Raw genomic sequence first — 20769 nt, 5'->3', positions numbered from 1 at the left:
ATCGGTCAAGATGTAAATGTTAGCCTAACAGCTTCAGCTGTGTATGAACAAAAGCAAACAAAAAAATTGCAGATGCTGGAAATCTAAATGAATAACATTATGTTCCGGAAGCAGCCGGGCAGGCAGCATCTGTGGTTGGAATGTTGGGATTCAGTTTGCACAGGCAACGTTGATTTCTGTATTCACTTCACAAATGCTGCCTGACACATTGATGACTTCCAACATTTTCTAGTTTTATTTTAGTTGTGTGTGTTGTCTACTGTTATTTTGTCATCAGTCCCTACTGTTCTCTCTTATTTCTTTCAACCTGTTGATTTAATGCATATATTTGGGATAGTGGCAATTGTTTTGAAAAATCATTCCCTTTCCTGAGATAATTTTAAAATTTAAAATGGTGAGGAATTTTGTTGGCAGATGAGGATACATTTTTATCAGTCGATGTCCCATTTTACAGTAGTTTTATCTGTTCATTAACCTATATTGCACCCCCTTCATTTATATTATTTCTTTGACATGCTGAGTACTCTTGTGACTGTTCTGAGTTCAGTTGAATAGTTGTCTGCTGTGACTTGTTGAAGAGATCTGGTACATTTAAAACAATGAAGGGAAATCTGTGATGTCAGTCAATAAATAGAGCAAGGAAACCTTTTTTTAAAAAAAGGAAATTAAACATTGATTTGGGAATTAACTTGCAATTTGCAATATATAGGTTTGGCATCTTTAATTGGAGAATTGCCAAAGCGACACAACAAATTGAGAGTCAATCAGGAAATGGCTGTACTGAGTGCACCCAGGCCTGTAAGGAGTGTGTCAAATCATCCACAAGATGAAAATGTCATAAGTACTGCCATTTCTGAATAACATGAGGGTAGTAACACTCATATCAAGACCTTGACGTTAAAACCAGGGAGATGCTCCTGATACCCAAAGCAGCGTCTATGATCAAACTGATTTAACTCAGACAGTGTAAGTTGTCATTGTATGATTAAGTATATTGGTCAGTCTTGTTTGTTGTAAAGTGCTAACTGCCTTCCGTCACTTCCTTTTCAAGACTAGCAAAAGCTAATTCTGTTAGTTTTCTCTTGCAATTAAATTCTTACTGAATTTGAACATGATCTGCTATTTTTAACTTGTGTCTTCCTAATGAGAAAGGTGGACCTGGAGGTAAATCCAAGAACAAGAGGATCCAGGAAGAAACATCATGGTGTGAGGTGCTTTACTCAGACATGCAAATAGTTTTGATTGTTTGGACTCTTTGGGCGATCAATGTCTCTTAAGATCATGATTCCTGTTCCATCTGCATGATTTGGTTTTAAACCCAATTAAATGACCTTCCTTTGAAGGACAAAGTGCATCTAAGAGTATTAAAAGAAACAGTTTCGACTGTTTAGGTTAAAAGCTGTGTGCTTTGATTTGCTAACTTTCTCATGGTAAGGAAATTGATACATCTGGAAACAAGATTATATTGAAATCAATATTTGCATTTAATATGTTCTCCTGGATGCAGATATAAATTTGAAATAATTCAAATTATTATTAGCAGTCGCACTATATCTTGTGGATGTTCTGAAAAATTGAAGTTATACTGGATAAAACGAGAGCCAATTAGGTGCAAGTTTTACAAACTGTCTTTCCCTGGGATTGTGTTTGTAAAATTAGTCACTTGAATATCTATCTCATTCACTGGTGTAAGGAAGAGTTTCAAACATACACCACCCTTCAAGAAGTCTATAATTTACAAAATGTTTATTCACACAGCATGTTCATTTTAAGTATCATTCAGAAATTCAAACTAAAATGCTGTACTAACCAATTTGAATTCTACGAATCTTTCCATATTGTGCAATCAGAATGTCAGCAGTCATTTGGACAGTTGGATATGTGGTATCATTAGCTGTGATACATTTTAAGAATGTATATAAATTTCCTGATTTGTCAGGCTTTGAAGAGGTAATGATAAAGGCAGAAACATTAACTGCATCATCTGAATTCCTTTCCATATTCATCCCCTTGGTATTAGGGTTTGGGCCTCTTTGAGATGAAGAATGTCTGTTAAATATCTTTACAACTATAAATAACTTCATTTTACTCTTTTATTTAAATAATGACAGATTGTAGGTGATTTCCTAGTTATCAACTATGGCAGCATTTCTTTCAAAGATTTTTTAAAAATCAGTTCTGTTTTGCATGGTGCAAATATATTTTAAATGTTAACTAATTTTAAAAGTTGCTTGGATTCCTGCACTCTTAAAAAATATTTGGAAGAAAATCCTGCATTGTATTGGAACCAGAGGCTGAAGTTTTAATATATATCAAATTCTAAATGTTCTGAATAGCTATAGGTAGTTTTTTAACCCGGTTGGGGTTTTGATTACTCCGTGCCAAGTTATAATCTCACTTGTAGGGTTTCTGATGTTCTATACAGGTACCATTCATTAATGTTGTAAGGTAGCATAGAGAGATGACCGGTGGTGGTTTAATCTGGGGGCCACCACGTGTCAGGTGAGGGAAGATGTTGGGAAGGAGAATCCTTCATGGTAAGCTCAACCAGTGTGGGAATTGAACCCAGGCTATTGGCGTCACTCAGCATTGTAAGCCTGTCAGCCAGCCAGCTGAGCTAAACCAACTCCCTTTTTATGTACTAGATTATATTAGATTTCCTACAGTGTGAAAACAGGCCCTTCGGCCCAATAAGTCCACACCGACCCTCCAAAGAGTAACCCACCCAGACCCATTTCCCTCTGTAACTAATGCACCTAACACTATGGGCAATTTACCGGGGCCAATTCATTTGACCTGCACATCTTTGGGATGTGGGAGGAAACCGGAGCACCCAGAGGAAATCCATGCAGACACTGGGAGAATGTGCAAACTCCACACAGACAGACACCCAAGGCTGGAACCTAACCTGGGTCCCTGGTACTGTGAGGCAGCAGTGCTAACCACTGAGCCACCGTGCCGCCAAAGTGAACGCCCAAACAGGGACTTGAACCCTGGACCCTCAGATTAAAAGTCTGATGCTCTACCGACTGAGCTATCCAGGCTCTTGTTGCAAATAAACTTTAGTGTTTTAGATTGGTGATTTATTTGAAGGTGGAAAGCTATAAAAAGTAGGACATAGCAATTATTCAAGTCCACTGGACTTCAAACCAAAATGTTGAATTGCATATTTGACTTGGCTCATCAGGTTTTTAAATTGAACTAAAATCATGTAAAAATATTACAGTAATTTGCAATTCCTTAAACAATTGAAGTTCAGGTATAGCACAGATTAGACGAGCACCAAATTTAAAATATGTGTATTTGGTAAAACTTGGATATGGTGAATCATTGTGAATTTTTTCACCTGTGTTCATTTGATTTGGTTATGACATAACTAGTTAGTGCCACCTGTGAACAAACAAATACCTTTAATGTTTTATAAAATTGGCCTGAAATTTGAATTAGACTGGCATTTCAAAGGTCATTTGAACCCTATATTGTAGAGAGGCTTTTGAAAGATTAGCCTGATACTCATTGGGAGCATGACATTGTTTATAGATCTGTAGAAAGCAGTAGCAGTTTAACAAAATTGCTGGAGCCTACTTGCAATGTTTAAAGATGTCAATAATTTGGATGCTTTGTCTAATAGATTTAATATTTGTTAGTTTTGGATTGGAGCCTCAGTGGATTGTGTGATGAGATGCAGCCTGTTTAGACCATCAATTTTTGACCAAATAACTGCCAGAATACTTTAAGAACCATAGAAATTCAATGTTCTAAAAGTACAAGGTCAGAAGATTGTTATACATGGATGTGGTGCACAGCTGGTAACCTATCATATGTAAAGGTTCTTGTTAAAAAAGAAATCAGGATCTTTTAAAGCCTAGTCTCTCATTTAGTATTATTAAAATATTCCTTGGAATGGAATGATTCTCTGCATGATCTTTTTCCTTTATAGCAATTAGAATTTAATGTATGGCATGTTTGCATCTGTGTTTAATCTAAATTTCAGCACTCAGGTTCTTAGTAGTGTCATTGTGGGTTACAATGATTTGAATTACATTATTAAGCAAATCTTTCCCTACATTGTTAGTGTTCCCACTAATTATTTGTTCAATTGGATGTTTTGATTCGTAAATATTGTGCAAATATAGTATATTTAAATGTGAACCAATTCAGCAATCGCACATCTTAGAAAGTAGCATGAAATTATTTTGTGTTAATTAAATGAAATGCAAGATAGCATACATCTTGAAGGAAATTTAAGTTTGAATACCACCTTCCGCAATTCATATTAAGAAGAGGTAATTGGAAAAATGTTAACAGTGGAAGTATTGCATTTCCATCTACAAAAATATGAAAATTTCAATCAAATGTAAAATTAGTCTTGAGATTTCCATAAATGTACATTGATTACTTACAAAACCATTTGGAGATTGAGAGGTTAGTTAATGGCATGTCTATTTCTGTGATTATTCCAGCATTACTATTAAGTATCCAGGGTCTCTGTCAATGTAGGCTGCAGTGATTTGAATCACATGATTAGATGAATCTTTATTGATGCCAACAATGGTCCTGCTAATGGCTTGCTCAAATGTTTGTCTTGATCTTGAAATATTTGTATGACTAAGAACTCTGTTCATAAAATTATTTAGGTAATTGAATCGATGTGTTCAGAGAAAACCATATTTTGAAGGACTTATTCAGAGTACTTTAATAAATTGGTTAAAATACTAGTGAACTGGCACTGCTAGGAGTAATTTGATGAACTAAGATGACAGCTGAAGAAGTATGGGCACAACATCAAAATATATCGGTCTAATAAGTAAAGCTTTTATCGTGTCCTCATTTGCAATTCTGAATATGCCAAGGAACAACATTGTGTCACCATTTTCCAAGAAACGCCTGCCAATTGCATGTTGTTATCCAACCCACCCACACTATTATTTTTTCACATCAGACAATGACTGTTATTTAACTTTTAATTGCTTTAATGAGATTAAAGAAAAGAGTTGGGAACTATTCAAATAGACCAACTGCCAACAAAGACTGGTCAGGTTTAGTAGCCTCTTTCTATGTTGTAATTTGTACGTTTTTCTGATGTAAATTCGGTTATGCAGAAGTTTGGGAAGAATATCTGCAATATAAATTCTGCTTTTCCTACTGATTACTGTATTTTTGCTCAGCATCATTAAACAATTGTTTTTCAGGCCCTCCAAGTGCTCCAGTAGATGAACGATCTGGAACACCTGACAGTATTGCCTCCTCTTCATCTGCAGCTCATCAGCCTGGTGCTCCACAACATCAACAATCTTACACAGCGGTTCAACCTCAGGCTGGTCAAATGGAAGGTAAAGAGTCCAATCCCTTATTAACAAATCTCAATTAATACCAAAGTACCCCACAAACTTTGTGACTTTAAAATTATAAAATAAATCAATTTTTGTTTAGGATTTTATTTCAGTCCTGCTTGCACTTATATATGCTGTCATCAAAATCAGAATGCATTTCAGAGGAAATAAGGACATCAAATGATCAAAGCAAAATCAGAGAAATGAGCTTTCGTGGTTGAGATGTTTAAGATGACCCTTAATTCAAGAAAGAAGAAACAAAATAATCTTCAAAGAAGTATTTGAAGGATCAGATTAGCTGAATCTCCTGCTCAGAGTGAAAGCAGAGGATATATAGGAAGCTTTAATCATGAGAGATGAACACTAAGGGAGCATGTTAGATGGAAGAGGAAGCACGCTGAGGTTTTACAGCATGCGACTCAATCTCGATGAGCAGAGAGGAGGACAACCAGAATCAGGCAAAGCTACAGAGTTACAAATTAGAGCTAACAGAGGTCAATTTGATCATCATAATGTTTATAGGAGGACTTTATGACTCTGAGTGATTTAATGTCAGGCAAACAATTCAGCAATATATGTGTTGCCACAGGATGTGGATTGAGGGCTGTGGAGGTAGAAGATATGCAGAGCTGGCTGTCATCATAATAAATTTTGAAAATTACTTAATACCTATATGAGATGTTAGAATGATGCATCTAATTAAGATTAAGGTATGTAATCAAGGATGGAATCTTGGTATATCCAGAGATTTGTGTTTGAGAGCAAAAGAAAGTTGCTGGCAATCATAAACTGGACAACAGTTGCTGGATAATCCTGTACAGGGGAGCATCGATCATCTGAATGAGATTGGCGGGGACTATTTTGTTCGGATAATCGATTATTCAGTTAATCGATTAAATATCATTCCTCTGGAGCTCTGTTTAAAGTCTGTTCCCCGTTCAGGAGACTAGCAGCAGCAGACAGCGAGTGAGACCCCACCCCCAACACCGCGCCCCCCAGAACCCCATCCAACCCAGCCCTCAAACCTGTCCAACACCAGCCTCCCAACACCGCCCCCCCCCGCCTGTCCCTTCAACCCTGTCCAAAATTGCCCCCCCCGCCTGCCCCCAGAACCCCAAACCCATCCAACCTCGCCACCCAACACCACCCCCCCGCCTGCCTCCATCCCCCCAACCCTGTCCAACCCCACCCCCAGCTCCCTAACCCGATCCAACCCCCGCCCTCAGCAACAGCCATATACACAACTTTTTACTCCAACTTTTTGACAGGTTCCACGTTTGCCCTGTACAGGACAATGTTGGAGAGATTATCTGGGGAAGGGGGGTTTAGGGTACACCCCTCTGTAGAACTGCAGGGAAAGCGTGTGGGGGGAGAGAGTGAGGCTGAGGTCAGTCATTTGAAGACGGTGCCTGTTTAATCAGTGTAAACAAAAGACACGATGACTGTTGGAAACACGTCTTTGATGTAATGTTTCGATTGGGACCTCGAGATCTTCTTTGAATAATCCAGTTTTCAGATCATTGGTATTCGGATAATCGAGGTTCCTCTGTATATGCGAAGAATTATACTCAGCACCAATTTAGATTGTCACTTTGGCTTGTCGTGAGGTATTTTTGCGTGAACTGCAAGATACCTAAATTAATACACATTCTTTGTTTTGCCCACAGAAATAGCACAAACACACTGCCTTTTTCAGCTCAAAATAGTAAACAGGTGTTTGCTAATTCATTTCTCAATGCAATGCTTTAAATAATGAGAGTCGACTTATCCGATTTAATTTCTTAAAAACATCTTGGTAGTTAAGTCAATTGTCAGCATTGGTACAGTCATTTCCAAGGAGAATATAACGATCAGTCCACTTACTAACTTATCAATGCTGTCGTTTTGTACAGTAAACATGGTGGCTTTCCTATTTAATTGGTTTTCTTGCAAATTGCCCTGATAGTGCAAGGCGAAATGTTTTGACAAAATATCTTTGTTCAACAATGTGACACTTTTCAGATAATCCATTGATAATAATAAAAGACTTTTTATTCAAAAGCTGAGTCCAAATTCCCAACACAAACTGATGTTTAAGATTGCAGCCTAGAGCCATCTACATGTGCATGGTTTTATGTGCCTGAACAAGCAGTCTTGGTGATAATCGCTTCTGTGATGCATATCTTTGCATTTGTGCAATGGTATGTTGCTGCACTATTTGTTTAAACTATTTGAGAGCTATTGTTTCTTATCTAAGTACTTGTGGGATGTGGATATTGCTGGTTGGGCCAATATTTATTGCCCATCCCTAACTGAATTGTTTACAAGAGATGGGATTACAAATAAGACATTGAAACTCTTTGGAATATTTAGAAATCCATATTTAATCTCTAAATTACTTTGCACTAACTGTGATTTTGGTTGATGATGTAGCTATAGATAGTTGAGCTTAGGTCACTAATCTGAGGTACTTCTGCAGCAGTATTCTGGAGATGATTGGCTTCCAAAATCTTTTGTGCAAGCTATGACTTCAAACAATTGAAGAGTTTACTTTGTGATGCCATTAACTTCAATTTTGCTAGGACTTATTGATGCCATCTTACCCCATGGGTGAGGCTGTAATGACTTCTGAAGCTGAGTGCTGTTGATACAACTCAAACTGTGTATTTATGAGTGGCTGTTGTTGAATAGCTGTCACTTGATAGCACTGTTAATGGTATCTATTTCGCTTTACACCTGATTGAAAGTAAGCTAATGAGATGATACTCGGCTAGATCAGTGTTGTCCTGCCCTTTGTGGACAGAACGGACCTAAGAAAATTTCTGCATTGTTGGATAGATACCAGTTTTATCACGGGAATTGTTTGGCTAATGATGCTGCTAGTTCTCAAGCACGAGAGTTCAATATTACAGCCGAGATACAGTCAGGGCTCAAAGTCTTTACTAAGTCTGATGTCTTCATCCACTTCTTTCACATGGTATGAATCTGTGATGCTGGGCATCTTGAGGAGAGCAAGATGAATTATCCATTTATTGCTTCTGAATGAATATAGTTACAAATGCATTAGTCTTATTCTTTGCACTGATGCAATGGCTGCTGCCACCATTAAGGACTGAGCTATTTGTGAAGTCTTTGCCTCTAGTTTGTTTTTAATTATCCACCACCATTCACAACTGAACATGGCAGACCTGCAGAGTTTAGATCTGATCTGATGTGGGATCACTTAGCTCCATCAATCACATGTTATTTCTGCATATAGAGCCACCCTCTCTCTCTGTAAACTACAGCATTCCACCTCTAGTAGTTTTGTCTTAGTTAGGACAGAATGTACACAACCATGGTGATGTATGTGTATTGAATACTGGTTTTAAGGTACGATTAAGGATAAGTATGACTCTCAGTTGTTGCCTAACAAGCCCTACTGTCTCAATTTTGGGAACACATGCTAATGAGAAGGTCTTTGTAGTGTTGTCTGAACAGAGTATGTCTTTGACATTTCTGGCACCTAGGTCAGTCCCTTTATTTTACATCAACAGTTTATACATTGGAATCACTTGCTATGTCATTTCGTAGGGCACTTAAACTATGTTTCTGTCGGTTGGGCTCCCACTTAAGGCAGACCAGGTAAAATTTTATTTTGTAAAGGATGTAAATGAACTAATTGGATTTTTTTTGTGTAGGGAGGAGAGGTAGGGGGAGGTGTGGAGTCCAATAATTCCATGATCAATACTGATGGTTCTTTTTGCATAATAATTCGTTTAACTTAAAGTTTCCTCAGCTGCCATGATGGGAGTTGAGCGTGTATCCCTGGAGTCTGACTGTGCACCTCAGGATTGTCTCCCCAGTAACATTACCACTATTGCATTTAATGCTGGAGGAATGAAGATTGTTGCTTCAACTCTGTATGGACAAAGAAGGGTTTGTTTTTGGAACTATGCTGGGTTTTATTTACTGTGCAGGGTTTCCGCATTGCTTATTCAGAGTTTATGTATGTGCCACTCACTCTTTTGCCATATTTCTCATTTTGTCCACTGTCACTTTCTTAATTATTTCCTGTTTAATACCTAGGGTTGGGAAGGTACAATTTCCTGAGGCTAAATATTGGGAAAACCAAAGCTTTCCTCTTTGACTCCACTATAAACACCCACCCTTGTCACCACTTCCTCTAGGCTGGAGGCAACACTTCAGCAAGTTGTCAGTCCTGCCACCATTGGCAGATCATTTTTCCTGATGTTGAATTTACTGGCTGTGACTTGAGACGGTTGAAATGACCAAGTTTAAATAACAAAAGTGAAGGTAAGAATATAACCAATACAGTTTGGTCAAATGTTCTACTTTTCATAGCTCAGTTTTTAAAACTTGCACTTTAAAAGCATTTATTTAATTGAGGTAGAGAAAACAGTTTTACAACTTTTAAGGATATTATTTGACATCAAATTCCTGGCCTGAAACTGGCTCCGTAATTGATATAGTGTTCCAGTCCCGAAATTGGTTATAGCAAACACCAGCATAATTGTTGTGCTTTTCTGTTTGATCAAAGCTGTCAATAGTAAAGCATAGAGTTGCTTCTAATGTTAGGAAATTAGCATGGCTGGAACGAAATTTGTTTTTATTTTACAACAATGTGTGCTGACAATGTTGCATTTTGAGCTCCTATTTGTTAACATTTGATTGTTTTATTCCAAGAAAATTACTTAATGTTGTGAATTTAAAAGTGGCCTCTTATGCCTGCTGTTTTGTCTGTTGATTGGAATATTTGTAATGATTACATATTTCCAGGAGTACACTGCTATTTGACTTTGGATTCTGTGATCTGCAAGAAATCGTCTTTGTTATGTGGGGTTCATGCCTTCATATTCACAGCATGGTTATTGTAGCAATTTACTTGAACAGGTTTACCTATCTTCGCTTAATGACATACAAATGTAAAAGAAAGTATCATGTGGGTAGGGGGGCGGTGATAAGGTTGATCACTTCGCAGGTATATGGAATCAAAATTTATATTGTATCAAACCTTCTGTAATATTTTTTAAATTCCCACTGTCGGTGTGTCAGGGTTCCTTCGCAGAAAGTGAGGACTGCAGATGCTGGCGATCAGAGTCGAGATAGTTGTGCTGTAAAAGCACAGCAGGTCAGGCAGCATCCAAGGAGCAGGAGAATCGACATTTCAGGCATAAGTCCTTGATATCCCCGATGAAGGGCTTATGCCCGAAATGTCAATTTTTCCTGCTCCTCTGATGCTGCCTGACCTGCTGTGCTTTTCCAGCACCACACTCTCGACTTTGTCAGATTTTTCTTGACAATTTTGCAGCAAAGTATTTGAGAAACAAGATTTTTGTGGATGCATAAAAGCATCGTGTATTCACAAGACCACTTGGACGAATAGTGATTATTATTTTAAAGACAAAGTCGCAATAGTCCCAGGGGACTATAGGGTTGCTCATTCCTTAGATAGATAAAGTCAGTGATGGTTTAACCTATATGTGACTACACTGCAGGCAAGGTTGAGAAGGCAGGACCTTCATGGTAACCTCAACCGGTCCGGGAATTTAATCTGCACTGTTCAATGTAAGTTGTTTGTATCCAGAAATTAGTCAACTGACAAAGTTTTTTGAGGTCTTTAAAATATGCCACTTAATCTGTTGAGTTTAAACAAAAACTTTTTGAAGTCTGCATGACATACAAAGCAGAAAAGAATCACATACCTTGTGTAAGCTGAATGAAGTTTTTTTTTATACCTGATTGTACAATAAAGGGATCTGGTAATGTAACACATAAATGAAGAACAATGTGAAATATCTGCCATGAACAGACCTTCAGACTTCTTACAGGGATTCTGATGCCACTGAACTTTAGAATGTATCTATCTATATGTCAGGTCTATGTTTGTAAAATTACTTGATTGATCAATTTCACTGTGTACATCCAGTTTTGCACCAACTCACACATGCTTTACACTTCCTCTTGCATGCTAATCTACATTGTTTGTCCTCATCTGCAGTTCATTCAGTTGATTTATCCATCCATCACCCATTGCCAAAAAAATGCATAAATCTCCTAGCCTACTCTGCAATCTCTTCCAGCCTTACTTGGTGGCAGAGTGCACAAACTTCTTGGTCAAGGACTTTTAAACCTTTACACCTCTTCACATTTACCTCCACTGTTTGAGTGGTCTCTTGAAAAACATTTGTCCTTCAAAAGATTTGATGTGGCAGTGCCAGTGTTGGACTGAGGTGGACAAAAACAGAAGTCACCCGACGCCATGTTATAGTCCAACAGGTTTATTTAAAATTGCAAGCTTTTGGAGTGCTGCTCCTTCATCAGATGAAGCGTGTTTCACCTAACTTCAGCGGAGGAAGGAGCAGCACTCTGAAAGCTTGTAATTTCAGATAAACCTGTTGCAGTATAACATGATGTCATATGACTTCGGATTTGGCAAAATACTTGACATTTGTGGGGGGTCTTAAGAAGTTTTTACAATGTTAAAGATGCTATGTATGAATATAAGATACTTGATAGACAAGTAGTATATCAAGTAGATAGTCCTGACTTGGGAAAAGGTCAGGTGAGCTGACACAGGCGAGATAGCTGAGTGTTCATCCAGCTGTGTGTAAGATATTGTAGGATTTTATATTTGCCTTTTCTTGCATCATCATTAGCATTATAGAAAACAGCTGAATATAGATTTTATTTCAGGGAAACTCAAGATTGAATTTCAATGGTAATCCAGGAATACATATGACCATCAAAATAGACAGCAAGCTTGACAATGAGAGTGATGGTGAAACATGGCATGATGGTTTTTTTGGCTAAGTGCCAGTTTTGTTGGGTTTAACTCTGAGGCCTAGCAAGTTTTCTTTACATATCTTACCAAATTTACCTCATTAAGTATCTACTATTCACCATAACCTGAAGCTACTCACTGCCATCAGAATGTCCTGGAATGGACAGCTTTCTTTATAAGGATGTTTGCACTCAAGGAAGCATTGTTAGTCCTGCCCTGCCTCCAGACATTAACTTGCATTTTGAATCTCATCTGCTTTTTAAGATCTGTTTCTCATTTGTGGCAATACCCTGAAATTGATGATGAAGGCAGCTTGTTAATGGGGAAAAAAAAGTAGATTAGCATGCAAGATGCAGTGAAGGGCATGTGGGAGTTGGTGCAGAGCTGGATGCACACAGTGGAATTCATCAACCTTGTAATTTTGCAAACATTCTTATCGCATCCACCCAGTCAAGAACCCTCAGGATCTTTTATGATTCAATCAAGTTACTTCTTACCCATCTGAACTTCTGATACAAACCTAGTTTGACAGACCTCGCCTCGTGAGAAATGTTCAGATAGTAATTTGGAAGATGGAATTTTGGTACTGAGTTTTCTAAATTGAACCCAGCTAAATTGCTGGGTTGTTATTAATGCTTTTCCCAGTGTTCCAACTTGTGTTCATAAGCAATTGGACTACTGTCTGACTTAAAACTTTGTGCTTTTGTACATGGCTTATTGGGCATTAATATAGAATGTTAACTTACTCCCGAGCTGCATTATCAAGTACAGAGGAACTTCGATTATCCGAAGGACGGGCAGGCAGTATTTCGATCAGGTTAATCGAATTCCAGATAATTGAATGCCAGATAATATAGTTTAGCCGGGAATCGGTATCTTGCGATCTTGCCAGATAATCCGATATTCGGATAATCAAATGCCAGATAATCGAAGTTCTTTTGTAATGGAAATAAACACTGGGATGCCTGTTCTGGACCATAACCAACTTCAAGGTGACATAGTGGCTTAGTGGCAATGTCACTAAACTAGCAATTCAGAATATTGGACTAATTTTCTGGGGACGTGGGTTCAAATCCCTCTATGATAGGTGGTGAAATTTGAAGTCACTTGATAAAAACTCACCACATAATCAATTGCCATTTTAAAAAAAAAGTCTGATTCACTGGTGTCTTTTAGGGAATGAAATCAGCTTTTCTTACCTGGCCTGGCCTACATGTGACTCCAGATCCAAAGCGATGCAGCTGACTATTAACAGCAATGAATTCTGGCAACCATATGCAAAAGAAAAGTTCTCCTGAATCTTAGTTAGCAAAGTTGCTCATTTTGATGGTGTAAAGCTCCGATATGAATTTACTGATAGAATAATGCATAAGAGCACCTTGCCAAGTAAGAAGCAAACTGATAGAATCTACCTATAAGATATTAACATTTCCTTTCTGAAGTGTATTTCCTACACTGCTTGATAAGCAGGAGGACAATAGAATTTGGTTTGTGTATTTCCATGGCATATGTTTCCATCATATCTCTATGTAGATCTCAGCCATTCGTTAGGATTCATTAGTGTTTAATGATTCAAAAGCCTCTGAAGATCAACCTATCAGTCAGCACTGAATAATGATAGAATTGATGGTAAACATTTCATTTTACGCTGCTGAGCAAATATTGTTGCATTATTCCTGTTTCAACTATCTGTTCATGTATTATTTGGATAATGTGTAGAACATACCTGCTATGTTCCTTTTATAGTCTTAACCTGGTCCTGAAGCCAGTTTATTTTCATACTTTCATATGAGCATTAACTCTATTGCAGAATACAACTGTTCAGTACTCTTGGCTGCTACAAAGAAATTGAACTAAAAATGTGTTGCTGGAAAAGTGCAGCAGGTCAGGCAGCATCCAAAGACCAGGAGAATCTTTGCATGAGCCCTTCTTCAGGAAAAGGGCTTTTCCAGCAACACATTTTCAGCTCTGATCTCCAGCATCTGCAGTCCTCACTTTCTCCACAAAGAAAATGAAGCTTGATACCATCCCCCTGCAGCTATACCGTGGTTTATGAGACAAAGACTCAATGCTACTAGCCAAAGAGGCATGATGAGAGGGAAATGTGAAGAAGGGGAAAAACGGAATGTTCATGTGAAGACAGCTATTGCTTTGTTTGTACTTTAATTCATGTCTGAGGAATAGCCAATGTATGCTCAGCACTCATGGCATGATGTTAAATTGACAGTTGAGAAAGGTACATGTCAACTAAGGGTGGTTAAATTGCTAAGTTGAGATGTCCTGGCCATGACTTTGGAAGATTTCAAATGGCGAATTCGGTGTTTATTCTGGCCAAAACTCTCAGCTCATTGAAAACAAGCACATTCTGATTTATGAATGCGCTGAGTAATAGAGTCATAGAGCACAAAAAAAAAACTATGGCCCACTGACTCTGTGCCAGTCAAAAACAAACTATTCTAACTTCATTTTCAACAGTTGGCCTCACCTCATACTTATTTGAATTGAATTCCATTTTCTCTGACCAGTCTATCTATATCCTCTTGTAATCTAAGGCAATCCTTCTTGCTATTTACCACCCCACCAATTATCATGTTATCTGTGAACTTACAGATCAGCCTTACAATTAATTAGTCTAAATTAGCCGAATTTCCTTGGGTCCCATGGGCTCTTACTTTCTTTGCCAGTATCCCATTCGGGGCCCTATCAAAAGCCTTGCTGAAATTCAAGCAGAATGTTGAATGTGTTGCTCTCATCTATACACCTGGTTACCTCCTCAGAAATTTCAATTAAATTGACCAGACATGACCACCCTTGAGCAAAATCATGTTGACTCTTCTTGATTAATCTCTACCTCTTCAATTGCAGGTTAATTCTGTCCCTCAGAGTTGCTTCCAATTGTGTCACCACCACTGAGGTTAGTCTGACTGGCCTGTAGTTTCCTGCCTTATCCCTGACTCCTTCCGTGAATAATGGTACCTCATCAGCTGTCCTCCAGTCCTCTGGCCTCTCTTCTTTGACAACAAAGGAATCGAAAACTATCACTAATGTCCCTCACTTAACAGCCTGGAATACATTTCATCCAGCCATTGAAATTTATTTACTTTTAAGCCTACCAGATCGCTCAAAACCATCTCTCTTTCTATGGTAATTTCATTAAGTCTATCACAGTCCTTCTCCCTGTTTTCTATACCTAAGTTGTCTACCTCACTTGTGAGCGCCTACACAAAATATTGAATTAGAACTTCACCTTCACCCTTTGGCTCCACATAGAAATTGCCACTGTGAGCTTTCCTCTTTCCCTTATTTAAAGTACTTAGAATCATAGAGATGTACAGCATGGAAACAGACCCTTCGGTCCAACCCATGCCATTTGGATACAGAACTGGCTCAAAGGTAGAAGACAGAGGGTGGTGGTGGAGGGTTGTTTTTCAGACTGGAGGTCTGTGACCAGTGGAGTGCCACAAGGGTCGGTGCTGAGGCCTCTACTTTTTGTCATTTACATAAATGATTTGGATGCGAGCATAAGAGGTACAGTTAGTCAGCTTGCAGATGACACCAAAATTGGAGGTGTAGTGGACAGCAAAGAGGGTTACCTCAGATTACAATAGGATCTTAATCAGATGGCCCAATGGGCTGAGAAGTGGCAGGTGGAGTTTAATTCCGATAGGTGCTGCATTTTGGGAAAGCAAATCTTAGCAGGACTTATACTCTTAATGGTAAGGTCCTAGGGAGTGTTGCTGAACAAAGAGACCTTGGAGTGCAGGTTCATAGCTCCTTGAAAGTGGAGTCACAGGTAAATAGGATAGTGAAGAAGGTGTTTGGTATGCTTTCCTTTATTGTTTGGAGTATTGAGTACAGGAGTTGGGAGTTCATGTTGTAGCTGTACACTACATTGGTTAGGCCACTGTTGGAATATTGCGTGCAATTCTGGTCTCCTTCCTATTGGAAAGAACCTTTTTGAACGCCTTACTGAAGTCCATATAGATCACACCTACCGCTCTGCCCTCATCAACCCGCTTTGTTATTTCCTCAAAAAACTCAATCAAGTTTGTGAGGCATGATTTCCCATGCACAAAACCATGTTGACTATCCCTAATCAGTCCTTGCCTTTTCAAATACATGTACATCCTGTCCCTCAGGATTCCCTCCAACAACTTGCCCACCACCGACGTCAGGCTCACTGGCCTATAGTTCCCTGGCTTGTCCTTACCACCTTCTTAAACAGTGGCACCACGTTAGCCAACCTCCAGTCTTCCGGCACCTCACCTGTGGCTATCGATGATACAAATATCTCAGCAAGAGGCCCAGCAATAATTTCTCTAGCCTCCCACAGAGTTTTCGGGTACTTGTAAAGTAACTTAGGGTTATCCTTTATTTTACCTGCCATTATTCTTTCTTGCCATTTTTTTGTTTGCCTGATTTGCCTTTTTAAGTTTCCCTCTGTACATTCTGCACTCCTGTAGGCCTTTTGCTTTGAGCCCTCAGTTTCTGCCGTAGTCTCCCTTTTTCTTTTCATGCAATCCCTTGATATCAAAATTCACAGAATTTATTGGTCTCACATTTTGTCTTTATTGGAACATGTTGATCCTGGTCTCCCTACTTCCTCCTTGAATGTGTCCCACTGCTGTGACACAGATTTACATAAAAGTACCTGTTCCCAGTCCACTTTGACCCAATCATACCTGATGTTATCAAAATCGCTCCTCTCCTCCTCCCATTTAGAATTTTGATTCCAGGTCCATCCCTGTCATTTTCCATAACAATCTTGAATCTAAGGAGCTTTAATCACTGTCTGAAAAGTGCTCCTCCACAATTACTTCAACCAATTGCCTGGTTTTGTTACTTACAATGAAGTCCAGAATCACATTTGTTCTACATTATCAGTTGATAGTGATTTGCCACCAAAATGTTCAAGTCACTGCAACAGTATTTCAGTGTAAGTATAAACTTTCAGGCAAAGGTGTCTTGTTAAATAGAGTGAATTGACATTGCATCTTGTCAAAAAGTGATTCCCAGGCTAAAAGTTCCATTTTAATTCGGATAATCCTGGTGATATTCTAATCGGGGTGCTGGAAGAAGAGGTGAGGGAGGGGGCTTGACTAGGTTTGGAACAATAAATTTTCCACACATCCTAGGGGCAGTGTGGATTACCATAATAATGCATCCCATTTTTACGAGATGAACGGAATTCACAGAGTGGCGAATCTCTGGAATTCATTGCCTCAAATGGCAGTGGAGGCCAGGTCATTGAGTGTATTTAAGACTGAGATAGATAGGTTCTTGAGCATCAAGAGTTACGGGGAGAATGGGATTGAGAACCTTATCAGCCATGATTGAATGGCAGAACAGACTCAATGGTCTGAATGGCATAATTTCTGTTTTTATGTTTTATGGTCTTAAATGCAAGGTGTGAACAAGATCGTCCCAATGGAATACACAAAACAGAAATTGCAGAGAAACTCAGCAGGTCTGGCAGCTGTGGAGAGAAAACAATGTTTCTGACCTTTCTTCAGAATTCAGAGTTATTGTTATTTGTTAACTCTTTGTCAAAAATTTAAATAGATGTAAAATGTACAGTAGTTTAGAAGGTTTGAATTGGAGAATGCAAATTCTGAATGGAAATATTTTGGAAGTAATGAAAATAAATGCAGATCTGAGCTTGCACGTTTGTCAGAACAGCAGCTGATTGTGGGATGGAATTTATAGTGGGAACCGAAGCTTTGGCCTTCCGATATTTAATTCAAGGAAATTTTAGTTAATCTAGATAATGGAAGAGCCAGAAAACTAGTGATAACTTATAGTTGTGCGAGGTCACTATAATGTGAAAACTATTATGTTTTAAGTTATGTCATCAAGAGGCAGCATGTAAATGAGAAATAGTAGGGGAGCTAACTATAGATCCTATTGCAGATAGCATAGGTAACGGTGGAAGAAAAGAAGACGTCAGAGGTGATTTGTTTTGGTATGATTAGGTAAGAGTAGAATCAAGCTAAAGCTGTTGCAGGATGATAGTGGGGTCAACTAGACAAAAGGAACTGAAAGATTGAGAACTATGGTCACAGTCACATATAATGCCCCACCCAGTTATAGGCAAGTGCATCTTAAAATATGTTTTGAATTTTGATGGATGTGAACATTTATAAATCAGTATAAATGCAGGGACACCAATTCTAGAAAATATGAAGCATGTTGCTTGTAATCCTCACCAACTCTGAGAATCCCGATGAATAGAATTTTTTTTTGTCATGTACAAAAATCCACGCTCCCTTTTCTTTGTATTTCCAATATAATGCTGTCTCATAAAATAATTATTATGTGTGCCTTCCACATACACTATAAAAAACCAAACTAGTTCCGTCAACTTATAAAATTAAAGAATCCTGTTGGAACATGTATATAAAATTTCTCAGCTTTTGTTTTAAACATTAGATTTATGTATTTTCTTTTATTTCAAGACTGTTGTCTGTTTTAAGCTAGTCTTTTTTAAAACCATTCCGCTCCTAGAGCAAACTCAATCATTTGATGAGATTAAGGCTGATCCGATTTGGAGGTTCTGGTATTGGACTGGGGTGTATGAAGTTAAAAATCACACAACATTAGGTTATAGTCCATCAGGTTTATTTGGAAGCTATAGCTTTCAGAACGCTGCTACTCCATCAGATGGTTGTGGAGTAAAAGATCGTAAGACACAGAATTTATAGCAGAAGTTTACAGTGTGATGCAACGGAGTTGATATATTGAAGAAGACTTGGATTGTTTAAGTCTCTCATGGAGGATGAGTTTAAAGAGGAAATTCAAAAATTTTCAGACAGAAATTGCTATAAATTTGGTCGTGAATGCTGAGGGGATAAACAAATGCTCTGAATTGGACGAACAGTATTCTGGGAGACTTGTAAGACTGGATTAGGTTACAAAGGTTAGGAGGGACACAGCCATGGAGGAAGTGAAATCTGAACAGTACACTTGGGCAGCGCAGTGGTTCAGTGGTTAGCACTGCTGCCTCTCAGTGCCAGGGACCCAGGTTCGATTCCAGCCTTGGGCAACTGTGTGGAGTTTGCACATTCTCGCCGTGTCTGCGCGAGTTTCCTCCGAGTGCACCAGTTTCCTCTCACAGTCCAAAGGTGTGCAGGTCAGATGAATTGACCATGCTAAATTGCCCATAGTGTTAAGTGCATTAGTCAGAGGGAAATGGGTCTGGGTGGGTTACTCTTTGGAGGGTTGGTGTGGACTTGTTTGGCTGAAGGGCCTGTTTCCACACTGTAGGGAATCTAATCTAATCGCCATATTGGTTTCAGTTCTTAAGTAAATCCCAGAACTTTTTTTTAAAGTTACATTCTCAAGTGAACTGTAACAATAGGTGCTATGTCAGCTCAGATAATTCACTGAAGGTGTGAGGTTAAAGTCTGGCTGTCTGTGCCCCATTGTTCAGACTCATTTCTATTTCTAAAAAAGGGGCTTGCAGAATCTTACATGGATTCATGCACTTTTTGAGCAAAATAAAATGTAATTCTGCAAACACATCTGATAATCTTCAACTCTACTTTCTAGCCTTTTTCCTATAGCCCTTGAAGCCCTTACTGATTAAAAAATCTATCTCAGTCTTTAATAACTTAATGACCCAGCCTCTTTAGTGCTCTGTAGTAAAGAATTTCACAAATTCATTACCTTATCAGGGAAGAAAATCCTCCTCATCTCTATCTTAAGTGTGTAATCTCTTATTTTGAGATTATACTCTCTGGTCTTAGACACTCTCACAAGGAGAACTAACCTTTCTGTATCTGCTCTGTCAGATATTGTATGTTTCAATAAGATCACCACTCATTCTTCTAACTTCCAGTGAGAACAGGCTCAACCTATTCAAAATCTTCTAAATCAGTCCCTCCATACCTGATAGATGTTTAAATCTTGTCTGGATTGCCTTCAATGCTAGATATCTTCACTCTGATAAAGGGGCCAAATCTATTCACAGTATTCCAGCAGTGGTCTGAAGCATCACTACTTTTATACTCCATTCCCTTTGAAATAAAGGCCAACATTTTGTTTGCTTTACCCATTACCTGTTGAACTTGATGGTAGTTTTTTGTAATTCATACACAAGGAATCCCAATCCCTCTATGATGGATTTTACAGTCTTTCTCCATTTAAATAATATTCAGTTCCTCTATTCTTCCTGCCAAAGCAGTTTTGTCCACTCATTTAACCTGTTTTTTGATCTTTTACCGTTGCCACTGATTCATACCCATTGCTTGTCTTCAAGAGGGAGCAGTAATTCAAGTAAGGCACTGTGTCAGTTGCAGTAGGGGAATTATAGGTTATCTGTCACTAATGCAGCTGCTGACTGCTGCATGTTCTTTCCAGAGACGGCACTTTTCTGAGGCAATATGGAGGCACAATTTGTCACACTTCAGTTTTACCCTGTAGGGATATCAGTGCTGACCACTTCCACCTATCTAAGTCAGGCTGCCATAAAGTTATATCTTACTCGCATTAATCCTTGTGCCTTAATGTTGGCTGCTCAACAGGTTGACTTCTACCACCAAGCTCTCCATATTGTGCGTTGTTTGGTGGGTGACCATTATCCAATCTAACAGCTTGCCCTAAGCCATTGTGGTCAACGTAGTTTTGTCTTTTTAGGGACTCTGCTGCCAATGGATCGCAAAGTGTCTTGTGCTT

The 20769-nt window shown here is 38.6% G+C and overlaps 1 protein-coding gene and 1 non-coding gene across 2 annotated transcripts in view; one reads left to right on the top strand and one right to left on the bottom strand.

Moving 5' to 3' along the window:
- Positions 1-20769, top strand: part of tfg (trafficking from ER to golgi regulator) — a 116007-nt gene that overhangs the window by 68564 nt on the left and 26674 nt on the right. The window contains exon 6 of the mRNA XM_060833157.1: positions 5193-5333. Within this exon, the coding sequence (XP_060689140.1) occupies positions 5193-5333 (141 nt within the window). The remainder of the gene's footprint in view (positions 1-5192; positions 5334-20769) is intronic.
- Positions 2972-3044, bottom strand: trnak-uuu (transfer RNA lysine (anticodon UUU)). Its single transcript has one exon. It is a non-coding gene; the product is annotated as a tRNA-Lys (tRNA).

The sequence above is a fragment of the Hemiscyllium ocellatum genome, chromosome 12, assembly GCF_020745735.1.
Source record: "Hemiscyllium ocellatum isolate sHemOce1 chromosome 12, sHemOce1.pat.X.cur, whole genome shotgun sequence".
Lineage (NCBI taxonomy): Eukaryota > Metazoa > Chordata > Chondrichthyes > Orectolobiformes > Hemiscylliidae > Hemiscyllium > Hemiscyllium ocellatum.
This window is presented reverse-complemented; position numbering and strand designations above follow the sequence as displayed.